This window comes from Oncorhynchus mykiss, chromosome 5 (assembly GCF_013265735.2).
Source record: "Oncorhynchus mykiss isolate Arlee chromosome 5, USDA_OmykA_1.1, whole genome shotgun sequence".
Classification (NCBI taxonomy): Eukaryota; Metazoa; Chordata; class Actinopteri; order Salmoniformes; family Salmonidae; genus Oncorhynchus; species Oncorhynchus mykiss.
Genome location: NC_048569.1, coordinates 1,728,729 through 1,752,442, shown reverse-complemented (window position 1 = coordinate 1,752,442; position 23,714 = coordinate 1,728,729). Strand labels below are relative to the sequence as shown.

The window sequence follows — 23,714 nt, the reverse complement described above, 5'->3', positions numbered from 1 at the left end:
AGGTCATCTGATGCAGTACTCAATCACTCTCCGTATTGTTAAAATAGCCCTTAAACAGCCTGGAGTTGTGTTGGGTCATTGTCCTGTTAAAACAAAATGACAGTCCCACTAAGCCCAAACCAGATGGTATGGCGTATGGCTGCAGAATGCTGTGACCGTGTCACCAGCAAAGCAGCCCCACACCGTAACACCACCTCCTTCATGCTTTATGGTGGGAAAAAACACATGCGGAGATCCGTTCTCGCAAAGACATAGCGGTTGGAACCAAAAATATCCAATTTGGACTCGGACCAAAAGGACAAATTTCCACCGGTCTAATGTCCATTGCTTGTGTTTCTTGGCTCAAGCAAGTCTTTCTTATTGGTGTCCTTTAGTAGTGGTTTCTTTGCAGCAATTCGATCATGGTGGCTGGATTCGCAGTCTCCTCTGACCAGTTGATGTTGAGATGCGTCTTACTTGAACTATGTGAAGCATTTATTTGGGCTGCAATTTCTGAGGCTGGTAAATCTAATGAACTTATCCTTTGCATCAGGGGTAACTCTGGGTCGTCCATTCCTGTGGCGGTCCTCATTAGAGCCAGTTACATTATGGTGCTTGGTTTTTGCGACTGCACTTGAACTTCATGTCTTAAACGGACAGTCATTTCTCATTGCTATTTGAGCTGTTCTTGACATATGGACTTGGTCAATTACCAAATAGGGCTCTCTTCTGTATACCCTTCCTTACATTGTCACAACGGATTGGCTCAAACACATTTCACAAATACTTTAAGGCGGCACACCTGCTATTTGAAAACGCATTCCAAGTGACTACCTCATGAAGCTGGTTGAGAGAATGCCAAGAGTGTGCAAAGCTGTCAAGGCAAAGGGTGGCTTTTTTGAAGAATTTCAAATGTATAAAATATATTTTGATTTTAACACTTTGGTTACTACATGATTCCATATGTGCTAATTCATAGTTTTGATGTCTTCACAATTATTCTACAATGTAGAAAATGGTAAAAAGAAAAACCCTTGAATGAGGGTTTTTGGTGTGTGTGCAGTTTATAAGGTACTCGTTTAAAAATATATATGATTGTTGCAGATGTACAGTTTGTGTAAATTGTAACATGTACTATTAATAACCTTTTCTGCATATTAGTTAGGATATTTATCTATATGTGTAGTCAACAGGCGGCAGCCATGGCATCATTTTTTACTAACGTTTTAGGAATATAATTTAAACTTTCAACATTCATTTGGAATGGTATTGTACTTAATCAGTAAAAACTGCTGAATGAGTCCAAAAGCGTGCCGTGCCTTAATTATTTTGATAAACCCCCCTGCCTATTCAGTGAGCCATCATTTAAGATTCATACAAAAAACATTACAAGAATATTGTTGTCTTGACTTTGTCTAAGGTAACGGTTAACAAAATTAGGTAAATTGACAACGCACACTTTCTTTAACTGCAATGTTAATATGCATTACATGGCATTGTAGATTTCAGATGTCTTTTGACCTAATGTTACACGCTTTCAGACAATGCGCTTATTCGCGATAAAGAAAATGCGCACTAAAATTTCAAAAAGATGAACTTACGTTAACTGATTAACTCTGACAGCCCTACAAAAACATTAGATAACCTTTGTCACATTGTTGACCGTGTACTGCAAGTGGCAGTTCTGTCCGGTTCCCCATTTTTGGGACGTCATGCCATTTTATAAACACCGTCAGACACTTAGTCGATTTAGAAAACGTCCCGACTGACCAGTCAGAAATCAGACTCACCTCCACAGTCCTGTTCATCTGATCCATCCGTACAGTCCACCTCTCCATCACAAACATGGCTGTGCAGGACACACTCTCTCCCATCCTTGCACAGTCTAGAACCCATACGGCACTTCAGGGGCGCAGTTTGGGATGTTGGAGCAGCGATCGTTGGACAGCCAATCTCATCTGAGCCATCATGGCAATGAGCGCGTCCATCACAAACCAGACTCCTCTCAATACATTTCCTCCTGTCCTTACACCGGAACTCACCTGGGAGACACACATAAGAGGGACCATGAAGAAAGGTTAAGAGGGTTAAAGGGGTTTTCTGGGTGGCAAAGCAGTATCAAATATCAGAACGCATTAATATATCTACCTCGGTTTGGACATTTAGTAATGCAGGACTCCTCATCAAAACCATCAGGGCAGTCTCTCAATGTGTCACACAGCTGAGTTTGGGAGATGCACAAAGTTGAGCCCCGACACCTCACTGATGGACTGGTACAGACTGGCTGAGCAGGAAGAATATCTGGAACGGTTGTAGTTGGAGCCAAATAAGCTGTAGTAAGTGGAACTGGAGATTCTGTAGGGAGAGAGTATTACCAAGATAACAGACAGGCCTTTTACACTCTACCCAGAACAAGTCTAATGAAGCGTTAGTTTCCCCCAAAACAATTCAGCACAAAGGGTTAGACTGTAGGTAACATGTCTCAACTGCTAATATACTAGCTAGTAAACATTTTCAAACTCAAATCAATTTGTATTTGTCAGATGCACATGGTTAGCAGATGTTTTTGCGATTGTAGCGAAATGCTTGTGCTTCTAGTTCCGACCCTGCAGTAATATACAAGTAATCTAACAATTTCACAACAACTACCTTATACACACAAGTGTAAAGGAATGAATAAGAAGGTTGGTTGAACAGGAAGTGGCTCGGGTGGTTGTCCTCCTTGATGATCTTTTTGGCCTTCCTGTGACATCAGGTGGTGTAGTTGTCCATCGGATGATGCGTTGTGCAGAGCTCACTACCCTCTGGAGAGCCTTACGGTTGTGGGCGGAGCAGTTGCCGTACCAGGCAACAGCCCGACAGGATGTTCTCGCTTGTGCATCTGTAAAAGTTTGTGAGTGTGTTTGGTGACGAGCCAAATTTCTTCAGCCGCCTGAGGTTAGGGCTGCTGCGCCTTCACCATGCTGTCTGTGTGGGTGGACCATTTCAGTTGTCCGTGATGTGTACGCCAAGGAACTTAACTTCCCACCTTCTCCACGACTGTCCCGTCGATGTGGATAGGGGGCTCCTCCGTCTGCTGTTTCCTGAAGTCCACGATCATCTCCTTTGTTTTGTTGACGTCGAGTGTGAGGTTTTTTTCCTGACCACACTCAGAGGGCCTTCGCCTCCTCCCTGTAGGCCGTCTCGTCATTGTTGGCAATCAAGCCTACCACTGTAGTGTCGTCTGCAAACTTGATGATTGGGTTGGAGGCGGGCATGGCCACGCAGTCATGGGTGAACAGGAGAGGGCTGAGAACGCACCCTTGTGGGGCCCCAGTGTGGAGGATCAGGGGGGTGGAGATGTTACCTACCCTCACCACCTGGGGGCGGCCCGTCAGGAATTCCAGGACCCAGTTTCACAGGGCGGGGTCGAGACCCAGGGTCTAGAGCTTAATGACGAGTTGGGGGTACTATGATGTTAAATGCTGAGCTGTAGTCGATGAACAGCATTCTTACATAGGTATTCCTCTTGTCCAGATGGGTAAGGGCAGTGTGATTGCGTTGTCTGTGGACCTATTGGGGCGGTAAGCAAATTGGAGTAGGTCTAGGGTGTCAGGTAGGGTGGAGGTGATATGGTCCTTGATTAGTCTCTCAAAGCACGGAAGTGAGTTACGAAGCGGATAGTCATTTAGCTCAGTTGCCTTAGCTTTCTTGGGAACAGGAACAATGGTGGCCCTCTTGAAGCATATGGGAACAGCAGACTGGGATAAGGATTGATTGAATATGCCCGTAAACACACCAGCCAGCTGGTCTGCGCATGCTCTGAGGACGCGGCTGGGGATGCAGTCTGGCATTGAATTGCGACTACTTTGTCTCTATACTGGTGCTTAGCTTGTTTGATTGCCTTGGAGGGAATAGCTACACTGTGTATTCGGTCATGTTTCCGGTCACCTTGCCCTGATTAAAAGCAGTGGTTCGTGCTTTCAGTTTTGCAAATGCTGCCATCAATCCACAGTTTCTGGTTGGAAAATGTTTTAGACGCTGTGGGTACAACATCACCGATGCACTTGCTAATAAACTCGCTCACCGAATCAGCATATTCATCCATGTTAATGTCCGACGCTATGCCGAACATATCCCAGTCCAAGTGATCGAAGCAATCTTCAAGCGTGGAATCCGATTGGTCGGACCAGCGTTGAACAGAACTGAGCACAGGCTTCCTGTTTAAGTTTCGGTCTATAGGCTGGGAGCAACAAAATGGAGTCGGTCAGATTTTCCGAAAGGAGGGCAGGGGAGGGCTTTGTATGCGTCGCAGAAGTTAGAATAAAAATTATCCAGGGTTTTGCCAGCCCGCGCAGTCAATATGTCAATGTACACTTAAAAATATAAAACGCAACAAAGATTTTACTGAGCTCCCTCGAACCCCCCCCCCCACAACAACCTCACTGCTCAGCTATGAAGAGCCATTGACATTTACTCCTGAGGAGTACATGTTGCACCCTCTACAACCAATGATTATTGTTTTGACCCTGCTGGTCATTATCAACTTTTGAACAATCTGGCCTTAAATGGCCATATATACCCTCCACACAGCACAGCCAGAATAGGACTGGCCACCCCTCAGTGCCTGGTTCCTATAAGTTTCTTCCTAGGTTCCTGCCATTCTAGGTAGTTCAATGCCACCTTGCTTCTACGTCTGCATTGCTTGCTGTTCGGGTTTTAGGCTCGTTTTCTGTATAGCACTTTATAGCACTCTGCTGGTGTACCGTCTTTATAAATCGATCTGATAAGGAAATCAGTCAATTGAAATACAATCACTAGGCCTTAATCTCTGGATTTCACAACTGGGAATACAGATTTGCATCAGCTGGTCACAGGTACCTTAAAAGGTAGAGGCGTGGATCAGAAAACCAGTCAGTATCTGGTGTGACCGCCATTTGCCATTTTCATGTAGAGTTGATCAGGCTGTTGATGGCAGCCTGTGGAATATTGTCCCACTCCTCTTCAATGGCTGTGAGAAGTTACTAGATATTGGCAGGAACTGGAAAATGCTGTCGTACACAGTCTTCCAAACATGCTCAACGGGTGACATGTCTGGTGAGTATGCAGGCCATACTTCTGCTTCCAGGAATTGTGTACAGATCCTTGAGACATGGCGTCATGCATTATCATGCTGAAACATGAGGTGATGGCGGCAGAGAATGGGCCTCAGGATCTCATGGCATCTCCGTGCATTCAAATTGCCATCGATAAAATGCAATTGTGTTCATAGCTTATGTTTGCCCATACCATAAACCCACCATGGGGCATTCTTCACAACGTTGACATGAAACCTCTCACCCACACGATGCCTTATGCTATCCAACATCTGCTTGGTACAGTTGAAACCAGGATTTAATCCATGAAGCACACTTCGCCAGAGTGCCAGTGGCCATTGAAGGTGAGCATTTGCCCCCTGAAGTCAGTTACGACTACAGTCAGGTCAAGACCATGGTGAGGATGACAAGCACGCAGAAGCGCTTCCCTGAGACAGTTTGAGCAGACTTTCTTCAGTTTTGTAAACCCACAGTTTTATCAGCTGTCTGAAAGGCTGGTCTCAGATGATCCTGCAGGTGAAACTGGATGTTGAGGTCCTGGGCTGGAATGGTTAAATGTGGTCTAGAAATATGTGATTGAAACAAATGTGAGTTTGTATCATTTACTATCATCCCAAATTATAATGATTTATCCATTTCTAAAAAATGTATATTACGCTACTTTCCAATATGTGGATAGTATGTGTTACTACATTACACAAGGCAACATTTTAAACCACATTACACACAAATTACACTTCCGTTTGACCTCAGTTTGGTGATGTTAGTATAAAAGTTTAGTCAACATGACGACAAGACCAATTGCTTAAAACAGCAATATATTTGATTTTGTCATAGGAGTGTGTGGGGGTGGGGAGGAGGTCACAGAACTTAGAATGCAGTTTGAATTTTCCTCAAATGGTGCAGATAATTCTGGGCGGTCTCCAAGTCACTGGCTACACATCAATACAAGGATTTGAAAGTCAAAAATAGCCTCCACTCACGCCGCCAAACTTAGCCTAGTAAAACTGACTGTCCTACCGATCCTCGACTTCGGCGATGTCATCTACAAAATAGCCTCCAATACTCTACTCAGCAAATTGGATGTAGTCTATCACAGAGCCATCCGTTTTGTTACCAAAGCGCGTTATACCACCCACCACTGTGACCTGTATGGCCCCGGTAACATATTAGTCGCCAGACCCACTGGCTCCAGGTCATCTATCACTCTATGCTAGGTAAAGCTCTGCCTTCACAGCTCACGATAACACCCACCCATAGCACGCGTTCCAGCAGATATATCTTACTGGTCATCCTTAAAGCCAACAGCTTCTTTGGCCGCCTTTCCTTCCAGTTCTCTGCTGCCAGTGACTGGAACTAATTGCAAAAATCTCTGAAGCTGAGTCTTACATTTCCCTCACTAACTTTAAACATCAGCTATCTGAGCAGCTAACCGATCGCTGCAGCTGTACATAGTCCATCTGTAAATAGCCCACCCGATCTACCTACCTCATCCCATATTGTTTTTATTTACTTTGCTGCACTTTTGCACACCAGTATCACTACTCTCACACACCATCTGCTCATATATCACTCCAGTGTTAATCTGCTAAATTGTAATAATTTAATTTATTTATCACTCACTGCAGATATTCTATGGCAGGTCGTGATTCATTGACCTTGGTGGTTTATTCCTTTTTCCTTGATGCAGACCACCAAAATCAAAATCTGCCATTCCAAAATATAAATGGAAGCCTTCTATAAATTCTCATCTAACCAACCATGTATAGGTTAATCCAAGTTTCCATGTGGCTTTAAAAAAATCTAAATAAATATTTTTCTAAATTGTTCCTCTTCCTGTTTTTGTGATCCCCTATCAAAACATCACAAAATAGTGGACATTTCCAAAGGTTATCCTCTAATAAGTGACATATATAAATCCTCTCTAGGGTAGGGGGCAGCATTCGGATGAAAAGCATGCCCAAATTAAGAAGCCTGCTACTCGGGCCCAGAAGATATGATATGCATGTAACTGGTAGATTTGGATAGAAAACTCTAGTTTCCAAAACTGTTAAAATATTGTCTCAGAGTATAACAGAACTGATTTGGCAGGCGAAAACCTGAGAAAAATCCATTCAGGAAGTATTGTGTGTTTTGGTTTTGTAGTTTTCTATTCAATGCCATTACTGTATCCATCGACTTAGGACGCAATTTGCAGTTCCTATGCCTTCCACTAGATGTCAACAGTGTTTAGAAATTGTTTCAGGCTTGTATTCTTATAAATGAGGGAGTAAGACCAGTCTGAATGAGTGGAACCTTACGTGTCAGAGCTTTTTCATGCGCAATCCCGAGAGAGTGCATTTCTTGTGTACCTTTTATTGACGACGTCATTGTCCGGTTGAAATATTATAGATCATTTGGGCTAAAAACAACCTGAGGATTGAATATAAACATCATTTGACATGTTTCTATGAACTTTACGGATACAATTTTGATTGTCTGCCTGTTTTGACTGCGTTTGAGCCTGTGGATTACTGAAGAAAATCTGAACAAAAAGAGGTTTTTGGATATAAAGAGACTATCGAACAAAAGGAACATTTGAGTAAATGAATGTCTTCTGAGTGCCACCATATGAAGATCAAAGGTAAGGGATTCATTTTCTCTCCAATTCTGAGTTCTGTAACGCTTCTGCTTGGCTGGTTACTATTTGTAATAATTTTTCAACTAGGCTATGTTCTGGGCTAGGTATGCTTTCGCCGAAAAGTATTTTATAAATCTGACACCGTGGTTGGATTAACAAGAAGTTCATCTTTAAACCTATGTAAAATATGTTTTGTTTTCTGAATTTTTACAACAAGCATTTCTGAGAGGATAAACCTAGAGCGGATAAACCCTACCGGTCAAAAGTGTTAGAACACCTACTCAAGCAAACGGTTCCTTATTTTTCCTATGTTGCAGAATAGCGAAGACAAAACTATGCAACATATGGAATCATGTAGCAACCAAAGTGTTAAAATCTAAATATATATTTCAAATAGCCATCCTTTGCTTTGACAGCTTTGCACACTTGGCATTCGCTCAACCAGCTTCACCTGGAAGGCTTTTCCAAGTCTTGAGTTCCCACATATGGTGAGCACTTGTTGGCTGCTTTCCCTTCACTCTGCGGTCCAACTCATCCCAAACCATCTCAATTTGGTTGAGGATTGTGGAAGCCAGGTCATCTGATGCAGTACTCAATCACTCTCCGTATTGTTAAAATAGCCCTTAAACAGCCTGGAGTTGTGTTGGGTCATTGTCCTGTTAAAACAAAATGACAGTCCCACTAAGCCCAAACCAGATGGTATGGCGTATGGCTGCAGAATGCTGTGACCGTGTCACCAGCAAAGCAGCCCCACACCGTAACACCACCTCCTTCATGCTTTATGGTGGGAAAAAACACATGCGGAGATCCGTTCTCGCAAAGACATAGCGGTTGGAACCAAAAATATCCAATTTGGACTCGGACCAAAAGGACAAATTTCCACCGGTCTAATGTCCATTGCTTGTGTTTCTTGGCTCAAGCAAGTCTTTCTTATTGGTGTCCTTTAGTAGTGGTTTCTTTGCAGCAATTCGATCATGGTGGCTGGATTCGCAGTCTCCTCTGACCAGTTGATGTTGAGATGCGTCTTACTTGAACTATGTGAAGCATTTATTTGGGCTGCAATTTCTGAGGCTGGTAAATCTAATGAACTTATCCTTTGCATCAGGGGTAACTCTGGGTCGTCCATTCCTGTGGCGGTCCTCATTAGAGCCAGTTACATTATGGTGCTTGGTTTTTGCGACTGCACTTGAACTTCATGTCTTAAACGGACAGTCATTTCTCATTGCTATTTGAGCTGTTCTTGACATATGGACTTGGTCAATTACCAAATAGGGCTCTCTTCTGTATACCCTTCCTTACATTGTCACAACGGATTGGCTCAAACACATTTCACAAATACTTTAAGGCGGCACACCTGCTATTTGAAAACGCATTCCAAGTGACTACCTCATGAAGCTGGTTGAGAGAATGCCAAGAGTGTGCAAAGCTGTCAAGGCAAAGGGTGGCTTTTTTGAAGAATTTCAAATGTATAAAATATATTTTGATTTTAACACTTTGGTTACTACATGATTCCATATGTGCTAATTCATAGTTTTGATGTCTTCACAATTATTCTACAATGTAGAAAATGGTAAAAAGAAAAACCCTTGAATGAGGGTTTTTGGTGTGTGTGCAGTTTATAAGGTACTCGTTTAAAAATATATATGATTGTTGCAGATGTACAGTTTGTGTAAATTGTAACATGTACTATTAATAACCTTTTCTGCATATTAGTTAGGATATTTATCTATATGTGTAGTCAACAGGCGGCAGCCATGGCATCATTTTTTACTAACGTTTTAGGAATATAATTTAAACTTTCAACATTCATTTGGAATGGTATTGTACTTAATCAGTAAAAACTGCTGAATGAGTCCAAAAGCGTGCCGTGCCTTAATTATTTTGATAAACCCCCCTGCCTATTCAGTGAGCCATCATTTAAGATTCATACAAAAAACATTACAAGAATATTGTTGTCTTGACTTTGTCTAAGGTAACGGTTAACAAAATTAGGTAAATTGACAACGCACACTTTCTTTAACTGCAATGTTAATATGCATTACATGGCATTGTAGATTTCAGATGTCTTTTGACCTAATGTTACACGCTTTCAGACAATGCGCTTATTCGCGATAAAGAAAATGCGCACTAAAATTTCAAAAAGATGAACTTACGTTAACTGATTAACTCTGACAGCCCTACAAAAACATTAGATAACCTTTGTCACATTGTTGACCGTGTACTGCAAGTGGCAGTTCTGTCCGGTTCCCCATTTTTGGGACGTCATGCCATTTTATAAACACCGTCAGACACTTAGTCGATTTAGAAAACGTCCCGACTGACCAGTCAGAAATCAGACTCACCTCCACAGTCCTGTTCATCTGATCCATCCGTACAGTCCACCTCTCCATCACAAACATGGCTGTGCAGGACACACTCTCTCCCATCCTTGCACAGTCTAGAACCCATACGGCACTTCAGGGGCGCAGTTTGGGATGTTGGAGCAGCGATCGTTGGACAGCCAATCTCATCTGAGCCATCATGGCAATGAGCGCGTCCATCACAAACCAGACTCCTCTCAATACATTTCCTCCTGTCCTTACACCGGAACTCACCTGGGAGACACACATAAGAGGGACCATGAAGAAAGGTTAAGAGGGTTAAAGGGGTTTTCTGGGTGGCAAAGCAGTATCAAATATCAGAACGCATTAATATATCTACCTCGGTTTGGACATTTAGTAATGCAGGACTCCTCATCAAAACCATCAGGGCAGTCTCTCAATGTGTCACACAGCTGAGTTTGGGAGATGCACAAAGTTGAGCCCCGACACCTCACTGATGGACTGGTACAGACTGGCTGAGCAGGAAGAATATCTGGAACGGTTGTAGTTGGAGCCAAATAAGCTGTAGTAAGTGGAACTGGAGATTCTGTAGGGAGAGAGTATTACCAAGATAACAGACAGGCCTTTTACACTCTACCCAGAACAAGTCTAATGAAGCGTTAGTTTCCCCCAAAACAATTCAGCACAAAGGGTTAGACTGTAGGTAACATGTCTCAACTGCTAATATACTAGCTAGTAAACATTTTCAAACTCAAATCAATTTGTATTTGTCAGATGCACATGGTTAGCAGATGTTTTTGCGATTGTAGCGAAATGCTTGTGCTTCTAGTTCCGACCCTGCAGTAATATACAAGTAATCTAACAATTTCACAACAACTACCTTATACACACAAGTGTAAAGGAATGAATAAGAAGGTTGGTTGAACAGGAAGTGGCTCGGGTGGTTGTCCTCCTTGATGATCTTTTTGGCCTTCCTGTGACATCAGGTGGTGTAGTTGTCCATCGGATGATGCGTTGTGCAGAGCTCACTACCCTCTGGAGAGCCTTACGGTTGTGGGCGGAGCAGTTGCCGTACCAGGCAACAGCCCGACAGGATGTTCTCGCTTGTGCATCTGTAAAAGTTTGTGAGTGTGTTTGGTGACGAGCCAAATTTCTTCAGCCGCCTGAGGTTAGGGCTGCTGCGCCTTCACCATGCTGTCTGTGTGGGTGGACCATTTCAGTTGTCCGTGATGTGTACGCCAAGGAACTTAACTTCCCACCTTCTCCACGACTGTCCCGTCGATGTGGATAGGGGGCTCCTCCGTCTGCTGTTTCCTGAAGTCCACGATCATCTCCTTTGTTTTGTTGACGTCGAGTGTGAGGTTTTTTTCCTGACCACACTCAGAGGGCCTTCGCCTCCTCCCTGTAGGCCGTCTCGTCATTGTTGGCAATCAAGCCTACCACTGTAGTGTCGTCTGCAAACTTGATGATTGGGTTGGAGGCGGGCATGGCCACGCAGTCATGGGTGAACAGGAGAGGGCTGAGAACGCACCCTTGTGGGGCCCCAGTGTGGAGGATCAGGGGGGTGGAGATGTTACCTACCCTCACCACCTGGGGGCGGCCCGTCAGGAATTCCAGGACCCAGTTTCACAGGGCGGGGTCGAGACCCAGGGTCTAGAGCTTAATGACGAGTTGGGGGTACTATGATGTTAAATGCTGAGCTGTAGTCGATGAACAGCATTCTTACATAGGTATTCCTCTTGTCCAGATGGGTAAGGGCAGTGTGATTGCGTTGTCTGTGGACCTATTGGGGCGGTAAGCAAATTGGAGTAGGTCTAGGGTGTCAGGTAGGGTGGAGGTGATATGGTCCTTGATTAGTCTCTCAAAGCACGGAAGTGAGTTACGAAGCGGATAGTCATTTAGCTCAGTTGCCTTAGCTTTCTTGGGAACAGGAACAATGGTGGCCCTCTTGAAGCATATGGGAACAGCAGACTGGGATAAGGATTGATTGAATATGCCCGTAAACACACCAGCCAGCTGGTCTGCGCATGCTCTGAGGACGCGGCTGGGGATGCAGTCTGGCATTGAATTGCGACTACTTTGTCTCTATACTGGTGCTTAGCTTGTTTGATTGCCTTGGAGGGAATAGCTACACTGTGTATTCGGTCATGTTTCCGGTCACCTTGCCCTGATTAAAAGCAGTGGTTCGTGCTTTCAGTTTTGCAAATGCTGCCATCAATCCACAGTTTCTGGTTGGAAAATGTTTTAGACGCTGTGGGTACAACATCACCGATGCACTTGCTAATAAACTCGCTCACCGAATCAGCATATTCATCCATGTTAATGTCCGACGCTATGCCGAACATATCCCAGTCCAAGTGATCGAAGCAATCTTCAAGCGTGGAATCCGATTGGTCGGACCAGCGTTGAACAGAACTGAGCACAGGCTTCCTGTTTAAGTTTCGGTCTATAGGCTGGGAGCAACAAAATGGAGTCGGTCAGATTTTCCGAAAGGAGGGCAGGGGAGGGCTTTGTATGCGTCGCAGAAGTTAGAATAAAAATTATCCAGGGTTTTGCCAGCCCGCGCAGTCAATATGTCAATGTACACTTAAAAATATAAAACGCAACAAAGATTTTACTGAGCTCCCTCGAACCCCCCCCCCCACAACAACCTCACTGCTCAGCTATGAAGAGCCATTGACATTTACTCCTGAGGAGTACATGTTGCACCCTCTACAACCAATGATTATTGTTTTGACCCTGCTGGTCATTATCAACTTTTGAACAATCTGGCCTTAAATGGCCATATATACCCTCCACACAGCACAGCCAGAATAGGACTGGCCACCCCTCAGTGCCTGGTTCCTATAAGTTTCTTCCTAGGTTCCTGCCATTCTAGGTAGTTCAATGCCACCTTGCTTCTACGTCTGCATTGCTTGCTGTTCGGGTTTTAGGCTCGTTTTCTGTATAGCACTTTATAGCACTCTGCTGGTGTACCGTCTTTATAAATCGATCTGATAAGGAAATCAGTCAATTGAAATACAATCACTAGGCCTTAATCTCTGGATTTCACAACTGGGAATACAGATTTGCATCAGCTGGTCACAGGTACCTTAAAAGGTAGAGGCGTGGATCAGAAAACCAGTCAGTATCTGGTGTGACCGCCATTTGCCATTTTCATGTAGAGTTGATCAGGCTGTTGATGGCAGCCTGTGGAATATTGTCCCACTCCTCTTCAATGGCTGTGAGAAGTTACTAGATATTGGCAGGAACTGGAAAATGCTGTCGTACACAGTCTTCCAAACATGCTCAACGGGTGACATGTCTGGTGAGTATGCAGGCCATACTTCTGCTTCCAGGAATTGTGTACAGATCCTTGAGACATGGCGTCATGCATTATCATGCTGAAACATGAGGTGATGGCGGCAGAGAATGGGCCTCAGGATCTCATGGCATCTCCGTGCATTCAAATTGCCATCGATAAAATGCAATTGTGTTCATAGCTTATGTTTGCCCATACCATAAACCCACCATGGGGCATTCTTCACAACGTTGACATGAAACCTCTCACCCACACGATGCCTTATGCTATCCAACATCTGCTTGGTACAGTTGAAACCAGGATTTAATCCATGAAGCACACTTCGCCAGAGTGCCAGTGGCCATTGAAGGTGAGCATTTGCCCCCTGAAGTCAGTTACGACTACAGTCAGGTCAAGACCATGGTGAGGATGACAAGCACGCAGAAGCGCTTCCCTGAGACAGTTTGAGCAGACTTTCTTCAGTTTTGTAAACCCACAGTTTTATCAGCTGTCTGAAAGGCTGGTCTCAGATGATCCTGCAGGTGAAACTGGATGTTGAGGTCCTGGGCTGGAATGGTTAAATGTGGTCTAGAAATATGTGATTGAAACAAATGTGAGTTTGTATCATTTACTATCATCCCAAATTATAATGATTTATCCATTTCTAAAAAATGTATATTACGCTACTTTCCAATATGTGGATAGTATGTGTTACTACATTACACAAGGCAACATTTTAAACCACATTACACACAAATTACACTTCCGTTTGACCTCAGTTTGGTGATGTTAGTATAAAAGTTTAGTCAACATGACGACAAGACCAATTGCTTAAAACAGCAATATATTTGATTTTGTCATAGGAGTGTGTGGGGGTGGGGAGGAGGTCACAGAACTTAGAATGCAGTTTGAATTTTCCTCAAATGGTGCAGATAATTCTGGGCGGTCTCCAAGTCACTGGCTACACATCAATACAAGGATTTGAAAGTCAAAAATAGCCTCCACTCACGCCGCCAAACTTAGCCTAGTAAAACTGACTGTCCTACCGATCCTCGACTTCGGCGATGTCATCTACAAAATAGCCTCCAATACTCTACTCAGCAAATTGGATGTAGTCTATCACAGAGCCATCCGTTTTGTTACCAAAGCGCGTTATACCACCCACCACTGTGACCTGTATGGCCCCGGTAACATATTAGTCGCCAGACCCACTGGCTCCAGGTCATCTATCACTCTATGCTAGGTAAAGCTCTGCCTTCACAGCTCACGATAACACCCACCCATAGCACGCGTTCCAGCAGATATATCTTACTGGTCATCCTTAAAGCCAACAGCTTCTTTGGCCGCCTTTCCTTCCAGTTCTCTGCTGCCAGTGACTGGAACTAATTGCAAAAATCTCTGAAGCTGAGTCTTACATTTCCCTCACTAACTTTAAACATCAGCTATCTGAGCAGCTAACCGATCGCTGCAGCTGTACATAGTCCATCTGTAAATAGCCCACCCGATCTACCTACCTCATCCCATATTGTTTTTATTTACTTTGCTGCACTTTTGCACACCAGTATCACTACTCTCACACACCATCTGCTCATATATCACTCCAGTGTTAATCTGCTAAATTGTAATAATTTAATTTATTTATCACTCACTGCAGATATTCTATGGCAGGTCGTGATTCATTGACCTTGGTGGTTTATTCCTTTTTCCTTGATGCAGACCACCAAAATCAAAATCTGCCATTCCAAAATATAAATGGAAGCCTTCTATAAATTCTCATCTAACCAACCATGTATAGGTTAATCCAAGTTTCCATGTGGCTTTAAAAAAATCTAAATAAATATTTTTCTAAATTGTTCCTCTTCCTGTTTTTGTGATCCCCTATCAAAACATCACAAAATAGTGGACATTTCCAAAGGTTATCCTCTAATAAGTGACATATATAAATCCTCTCTAGGGTAGGGGGCAGCATTCGGATGAAAAGCATGCCCAAATTAAGAAGCCTGCTACTCGGGCCCAGAAGATATGATATGCATGTAACTGGTAGATTTGGATAGAAAACTCTAGTTTCCAAAACTGTTAAAATATTGTCTCAGAGTATAACAGAACTGATTTGGCAGGCGAAAACCTGAGAAAAATCCATTCAGGAAGTATTGTGTGTTTTGGTTTTGTAGTTTTCTATTCAATGCCATTACTGTATCCATCGACTTAGGACGCAATTTGCAGTTCCTATGCCTTCCACTAGATGTCAACAGTGTTTAGAAATTGTTTCAGGCTTGTATTCTTATAAATGAGGGAGTAAGACCAGTCTGAATGAGTGGAACCTTACGTGTCAGAGCTTTTTCATGCGCAATCCCGAGAGAGTGCATTTCTTGTGTACCTTTTATTGACGACGTCATTGTCCGGTTGAAATATTATAGATCATTTGGGCTAAAAACAACCTGAGGATTGAATATAAACATCATTTGACATGTTTCTATGAACTTTACGGATACAATTTTGATTGTCTGCCTGTTTTGACTGCGTTTGAGCCTGTGGATTACTGAAGAAAATCTGAACAAAAAGAGGTTTTTGGATATAAAGAGACTATCGAACAAAAGGAACATTTGAGTAAATGAATGTCTTCTGAGTGCCACCATATGAAGATCAAAGGTAAGGGATTCATTTTCTCTCCAATTCTGAGTTCTTTAACGCTTCTGCTTGGCTGGTTACTATTTGTAATAATTTTTCAACTAGGCTATGTTCTGGGCTAGGTATGCTTTCGCCGAAAAGTATTTTATAAATCTGACACCGTGGTTGGATTAACAAGAAGTTCATCTTTAAACCTATGTAAAATATGTTTTGTTTTCTGAATTTTTACAACAAGCATTTCTGAGAGGATAAACCTAGAGCGGATAAACCCTACCGGTCAAAAGTGTTAGAACACCTACTCAAGCAAACGGTTCCTTATTTTTCCTATGTTGCAGAATAGCGAAGACAAAACTATGCAACATATGGAATCATGTAGCAACCAAAGTGTTAAAATCTAAATATATATTTCAAATAGCCATCCTTTGCTTTGACAGCTTTGCACACTTGGCATTCGCTCAACCAGCTTCACCTGGAAGGCTTTTCCAAGTCTTGAGTTCCCACATATGGTGAGCACTTGTTGGCTGCTTTCCCTTCACTCTGCGGTCCAACTCATCCCAAACCATCTCAATTTGGTTGAGGATTGTGGAAGCCAGGTCATCTGATGCAGTACTCAATCACTCTCCGTATTGTTAAAATAGCCCTTAAACAGCCTGGAGTTGTGTTGGGTCATTGTCCTGTTAAAACAAAATGACAGTCCCACTAAGCCCAAACCAGATGGTATGGCGTATGGCTGCAGAATGCTGTGACCGTGTCACCAGCAAAGCAGCCCCACACCGTAACACCACCTCCTTCATGCTTTATGGTGGGAAAAAACACATGCGGAGATCCGTTCTCGCAAAGACATAGCGGTTGGAACCAAAAATATCCAATTTGGACTCGGACCAAAAGGACAAATTTCCACCGGTCTAATGTCCATTGCTTGTGTTTCTTGGCTCAAGCAAGTCTTTCTTATTGGTGTCCTTTAGTAGTGGTTTCTTTGCAGCAATTCGATCATGGTGGCTGGATTCGCAGTCTCCTCTGACCAGTTGATGTTGAGATGCGTCTTACTTGAACTATGTGAAGCATTTATTTGGGCTGCAATTTCTGAGGCTGGTAAATCTAATGAACTTATCCTTTGCATCAGGGGTAACTCTGGGTCGTCCATTCCTGTGGCGGTCCTCATTAGAGCCAGTTACATTATGGTGCTTGGTTTTTGCGACTGCACTTGAACTTCATGTCTTAAACGGACAGTCATTTCTCATTGCTATTTGAGCTGTTCTTGACATATGGACTTGGTCAATTACCAAATAGGGCTCTCTTCTGTATACCCTTCCTTACATTGTCACAACGGATTGGCTCAAACACATTTCACAAATACTTTAAGGCGGCACACCTGCTATTTGAAAACGCATTCCAAGTGACTACCTCATGAAGCTGGTTGAGAGAATGCCAAGAGTGTGCAAAGCTGTCAAGGCAAAGGGTGGCTTTTTTGAAGAATTTCAAATGTATAAAATATATTTTGATTTTAACACTTTGGTTACTACATGATTCCATATGTGCTAATTCATAGTTTTGATGTCTTCACAATTATTCTACAATGTAGAAAATGGTAAAAAGAAAAACCCTTGAATGAGGGTTTTTGGTGTGTGTGCAGTTTATAAGGTACTCGTTTAAAAATATATATGATTGTTGCAGATGTACAGTTTAATGTACTATTAATAACCTTTTCTGCATATTAGTTAGGATATTTATCTATATGTGTAGTCAACAGGCGGCAGCCATGGCATCATTTTTTACTAACGTTTTAGGAATATAATTTAAACTTTCAACATTCATTTGGAATGGTATTGTACTTAATCAGTAAAAACTGCTGAATGAGTCCAAAAGCGTGCCGTGCCTTAATTATTTTGAGAAACCCCCCTGCCTATTCAGTGAGCCATCATTTAAGATTCATACAAAAAACATTACAAGAATATTGATGTCTTGACTTTGTCTAAGGTAACGGTTAACAAAATTAGGTAAATTGACAACGCACACTTTCTTTAACTGCAATGTTAATATGCATTACATGGCATTGTAGATTTGAGATGTCTTTTGACCTAATGTTACACGCTTTCAGACAATGCGCTTATTCGCGATAAAGAAAATGCGCACTAAAATTTCAAAAAGATGAACTTACGTTAACTGATTAACTCTGACAGCCCTACAAAAACATTAGATAACCTTTGTCACATTGTTGACCGTGTACTGCAAGTGGCAGTTCTGTCCGGTTCCCCATTTTTGGGACGTCATGCCATTTTATAAACACCGTCAGACACTTAGTCGATTTAGAAAACGTCCCGACTGACCAGTCAGAAATCAGACTCACCTCCACAGTCCTGTTCATCTGATCCATCCGTACAGTCCACCTCTCCATCACAAACATGGCTGTGCAGGACACACTCTCTCCCATCCTTGCACAGTCTAGAACCCATACGGCACTTCAGGGGCGCAGTTTGGGATGTTGGAGCAGCGATCGTTGGACAGCCAATCTCATCTGAGCCATCATGGCAATGAGCGCGTCCATCACAAACCAGACTCCTCTCAATACATTTCCTCCTGTCCTTACACCGGAACTCACCTGGGAGACACACATAAGAGGGACCATGAAGAAAGGTTAAGAGGGTTAAAGGGGTTTTCTGGGTGGCAAAGCAGTATCAAATATCAGAACACATTAATATATCTACCTCGGTTTGGACATTTAGTAATGCAGGACTCCTCATCAAAACCATCAGGGCAGTCTCTCAATGTGTCACACAGCTGAGTTTGGGAGATGCACAAAGTTGAGCCCCGACACCTCACTGATGGACTGATACAGACTGGCTGAGCAGGAGGCACTGAGTTGGAAACATGTGCATCCATTTAAATTCATTTTCGGATGAATTGCTTTTTCATATGTTATTAAAAACAGTTTGAATTCTTACATGTAAAAAGTAGCCCATTTCACTGTTGGAGTGTATGTTTGAGGCATCACTGAGCCAGTCAAACTTTTCTTTGACAAGAGCCCAAGCACTTCTCCAGTGTCTCCACAGATCAGACATTTGCTCATTACAAAAGGAGGTATATAGACTTAAATTAACTTTATCGAACAAATCGAACATTTATTGTGGAACTGGGATTCCTGGGAGTACATTCTGATGAAGATCAAAGGTAAGTGAATATGTATAATGCTATTTCTGACTAATGTTGACTGCGCAACATGGCAGAATTATTTGGGGGCTGGTTTGGGCTCTGAACTCCGTACTCAGATTTTTGCATGGTATGCTTTCTTCTTAACGTTTAAAAAAAATCTGACACAGCAGTTGCATTAAGGAGAAGTGTATCTAAAGTTCCATGCATAACACTTGTATTTTCATCAGCAATTATAATGATTTTTTCTGTAAATCGGTGTGCCTCTGCAAAATCACTGCATGTTTCACGCCAATGTAAAATTACATTTTTGGATATAAATATGCACTTTATCGAACAAAACATACATGTATTGTATAACATGAAGTCCTATGAGTGTCATCTGATGAAGATCAAAGGTTAGTGATACATTTTATCTCCATTTGTGATTTGTGACTCTTTGGCTGGAAAAATGGCTGGGTTTTTCTGTGACTTGGTGATGACCTAAATCGTTTGTGGAGCGTTCGCTGTAAAGCATCTTTGCAATCACTGTGGCTGGATTAACGATCACTTTATCTTTAAAATAGTCCCTAATACATGTATGTTTGAGAATTTTGATTTATGAGATTTGTTGATTTGTATTTGGCGCACTCCAATTTCATTGGCTGTTGGCAAGGGGTTCCTCTAGCGGAAACCGTTCCCAGACAGGTATACTAAACGAATTTTAGGGATGGTTCACGCCACTGACTTATGGTGCTTTCAAGACAACTGGGAACTCCGGAAATATACGAGGTCAAATCATGACGTCCGTGATATTCAGGTCAGAAAGTCAGCGCTCTAGAAAGAAGCCCATGTTCCCGAATTGGATTACAGTTCAAAACACAATTCCCCAGGCTAATTTTTAATTGCCAGCTCAGACCCCCTTTTCCAGGGGTTTTAGTCGATAAATCCCCCTCATAATATTTCCTGCACCATGATACTTTACCCCATTTTAACCCACAATGACCTTGAAACTACTCCCCTCCAAATTAAATTATCCCCACTACAAACACCCTAAATAATTGTTTACCAATATCTGGCAACCCTGTTTAGCTTTCACGCTACAGTTAGGTTTGTATTTAGGGTGAAATGTGAGGTGATTTGCTTTGTGATTTGTCATACCAAATTACTTTTATCCTACATACACTAAGTAGTACATTGAAGATTTGTAAAATGCTGAAAAGTGGCCAAACTAAGTTGATATTTCAGCCAATGGGCGCACGGGCGGCAGGTAGTCTAGTTGTTCGAGCGTCGGGCCAGTAACCAAAAGGTTGCTGGACCAAATCCCTGAGCTGACAAACTAAAAATCTGTCATTCTGAACAAGGAAGTTAAACCACTATTCCCCGGTAGGTCGTCATTGTAAATAAGAATTTGTTCTTAACGGACTTGCCTCGTTAAGTAAAACAAATGTAAATCCATCTTTTACTTGGTTTATTTTTGTCTTATAGTGAATGGCATTAGGGAGTTTGCTTCCCAAATGCAAACAAACATGTCTGCCATCAAAGAATTTAGGTCAAAAGCATTTTTTATTAACATTAATTTAGTCTCATGCTCACCAGATATGTGATGCATTGTAAACAAGTCTAGCTGTTAGGTGGGCAATTTATTTGTTTTTAGTCAGCGCAACATGTGACTGGTTTATGGAATGAATTTGGCTGTGTTCCATGTGATGCTTGGATGATCTTCACATTCATCTTTCACAAGGAAATGTGAAATTAGGACTAAATGTGGGAAGTCCTTTAGTTCCGTCAAAGCAAGGTTGAGATGCTTTTATTTCAGTCTAATAAAACCCTGCTGGGGAAAACCTATTGATTGGCTGAGCCTATGACCTCCCCAGTGTGTGGGCCTGGCTGCCAAGTGGGTGGGTCTGTGCCTTCACTCAGTCATTTTAAATCTGAAGATTAGCGCCTAATTAATTTATTTCAATTGACTGATTTTCTTCAATGAAGCAACTCTGTAAAATCTTTGAAATTGTTCAATGTTGCATTTATATTTTTGTTCACTATACATTACACTATTGTACTAACCTTCCTTTACATCCAGAGCCACGATCACCCTGACAATGCCTGGTCCGACAGGGACATCGTGGACACGCCTCCTGTCCCGCCGGTCCCACACAGTGATGACATCATTAAACAGCGACACCAGGAGCGGAGAGTGAGCGGCCATGATGGAACCAGGGACATTCCACTCTCTGCCTACCAGGTGAGTCTGGGACTTCAACAGACTCATGATCTTCAGATCTACACAGGGTCAAGGAGCACAAAGAACTTGTTTGAGTGGTAAGGCGAAAGCAACCGACTGTTAATTAAAGTCCATGTGCAAAGTCCGTGGCGACAGCCGAACACCGATGTAGCCTTCCAATAGCAAAGTTCAGATCAACCTGGTTCTTAATGTTTAGAAAAGTTTATTTATGTCAAAATAAACACTTCTCCAACACCCATATCGCACACAAACTGAAAATACATAGGTTCTCAAATAAATTGGCGAGATGCTCAAATGTTACAATAATTTGAACATGGTTGCGTTTGCACCAGCCCCACACGACATGATCATTCCTAACCAGATGACCAGCTCAACACCGAGGAGCACAAGAAAAAACATTATAGGAGACAGAATCACTGTTAAAGATAATATTGCAGTAATTGATACTGACCGTCCCCCTCTGTTTTCCAGAGCAGTGTGTTAGATTGTAGGTCCAAAACAATGCGCCCAGCGACGTGTCCCTCCACTCTCAGGACTTTCCTAGGGTTTCCTCCTGGCAGTCTCATGGATAGGATCCAACCAGCCTCCAGCAAGTACAGCCTCCCCCGCTGCCAGTCCAGATAAACATCTCTTACCTCACTGCCTGACTGGTACAGTCTCCGTGGGTAACCCTGATCCATGTTAGTGACGCCAACACAGGCTTCATCACATGACAGCCAGTACAGATTTCTCATCTTCTGGTCTACTGACACCACGCAGGCTAGGAGGCAAGGACAGCACAACATGAATATACTGGACCAGAACAGGCTAGGAGAGGGAATGGACCAACATATCTCAATATTCGGACGGTGTTCCTAATGTTTGATATAGATATATGATTGGCAGAGAAACAAAAAATACAACAAGCAAAAATGTAAGATTTTACCGTGTTACAGTTCATAAGGAAATCAGTCAATTGAAAAATGTATTATTGCCTAATCTATGGATTTCATATGGCTGTGCAGGGATGCAGCCATTGGTGGGCCTGGGAGGGAATAGGCCCAGCCAATCAATGAGTTTATCCCAAAACACATTCAGCTCCTCAGTACCCAACACACTCCACACACACACCCCCCCCCCCACCAAATCAAATGTATCTATATAGCCCTTCGTACATCAGCTGATATCTCAAAGTGCTGTACAGAAACCCAGCCTAAAACCCCAAACAGCAAGCAATGCAGGTGTAGAAGCACGGTGGCTAGGAAAAACTCCCTAGAAAGGCCAAAACCTAGGAAGAAACCTAGAGAGGAACCAGGCTATGTGGGGTGGCCAGTCCTCTTCTGGCTGTGCCGGGTGGAGATTATAACAGAACATGGCCAAGATGTTCAAATGTTCATAAATGACCAGCATGGTCGAATAATATTAAGGCGGAACAGTTGAAACTGGAGCAGCAGCACAGCCAGGTGGACTGGGGACAGCAAGGAGTCATCATGTCAGGTAGTCCTGGGACAAACTATTCAGAGACAAACTGATATCTTTCCGACAGATAAGATCTAAACCAGGCCAGAACTTGTCCGTGTAGACCAATTTGGGTTTCCAATCTCTCCAAAAGAATGTGGTGATCGATGGTATCAAAAGCAGCACTAAGGTCTAGGAGCACGAGGACAGATGCAGAGCCTCGGTCCGATGCCATTAAAATGTAATTTACCACCTTCACAAGTGCCGTCTCAGTGCTATGATGGGGTCTAAAACCAGACTGAAGCATTTCGTATACATTGTTTGTCTTCAGGAAGGCAGTGAGTTGTTGCGCAACAGCCTTTTCTAAAAATTTTGACAGGAATGGAAGATTCGATATAGGCCGATAGTTTTTTATATTTTCCGGGTCAAGGTTTGGCTTTTTCAAGAGAGGCTTTATTACTGCCACTTTTAGTGAGTTTGGTACACATCCGGTGGATAGAGAGCCGTTTATTATGTTCAACATAGGAGGGCCAAGCACAGGAAGCAGCTCTTTCAGTAGTTTAGTTGGAATAGGGTCCAGTATGCAGCTTGAAGGTTTAGAGGCCATGATTATTTTCATCGTGTCAAGAGATATAGTACTAAAACACTTGATCGTCTCTCTTGATCCTAGATCCTGGCAGAGTTGTGCAGACTCAGGACAACTGAGCTTTGAAGGAATACGCAGATTTAAGGAAGAGTCCGTAATTTGCTTTCTAATAATCATAATCTTTTCCTCAAAGAAGTTCATGAATTTATCACTGCTGAAGTGAAAGTCATCCTCTCTTGGGGAATGCTGCTTTTTAGTTAGCTTTGCGACAGTATCAAAAAGGAATTTCGGATTGTTCTTATTTTCCTCAATTAAGTTAGAAAAATAGGATGATCGAGCAGCAGTAAGGGCTCTTCGGTACTGCACAGTACTGTCTTTCCAAGCTAGTCGGAAGACTTCCAGTTTGGTGTGGCGCCA

The 23,714-nt window shown here is 42.7% G+C and overlaps 1 protein-coding gene across 8 annotated transcripts in view; it reads right to left on the bottom strand.

Annotated features, from left to right (window-relative positions):
- The window catches only part of LOC110523072 (low-density lipoprotein receptor-related protein 2-like), a 119,401-nt gene that overhangs the window by 76,501 nt on the left and 19,186 nt on the right, over nt 1-23,714 (bottom strand). For 6 of the 8 annotated variants that reach the window (XM_036976601.1, XM_036976600.1, XM_036976594.1 and 3 more), the window contains exons 13-20: nt 21,726-22,034; nt 21,097-21,312; nt 18,609-18,758; nt 18,251-18,502; nt 10,375-10,581; nt 10,017-10,268; nt 2,128-2,334; nt 1,770-2,021 (exon numbers count right to left, since the gene is read on the bottom strand). In XM_036976601.1, the coding sequence (XP_036832496.1) occupies nt 1,770-2,021; nt 2,128-2,334; nt 10,017-10,268; nt 10,375-10,581; nt 18,251-18,502; nt 18,609-18,758; nt 21,097-21,312; nt 21,726-22,034 (1,845 nt within the window). The remainder of the gene's footprint in view (nt 1-1,769; nt 2,022-2,127; nt 2,335-10,016; nt 10,269-10,374; nt 10,582-18,250; nt 18,503-18,608; nt 18,759-21,096; nt 21,313-21,725; nt 22,035-23,714) is intronic. The other 2 variants (XM_036976596.1, XM_036976598.1) reach the window with 2 other exon arrangements.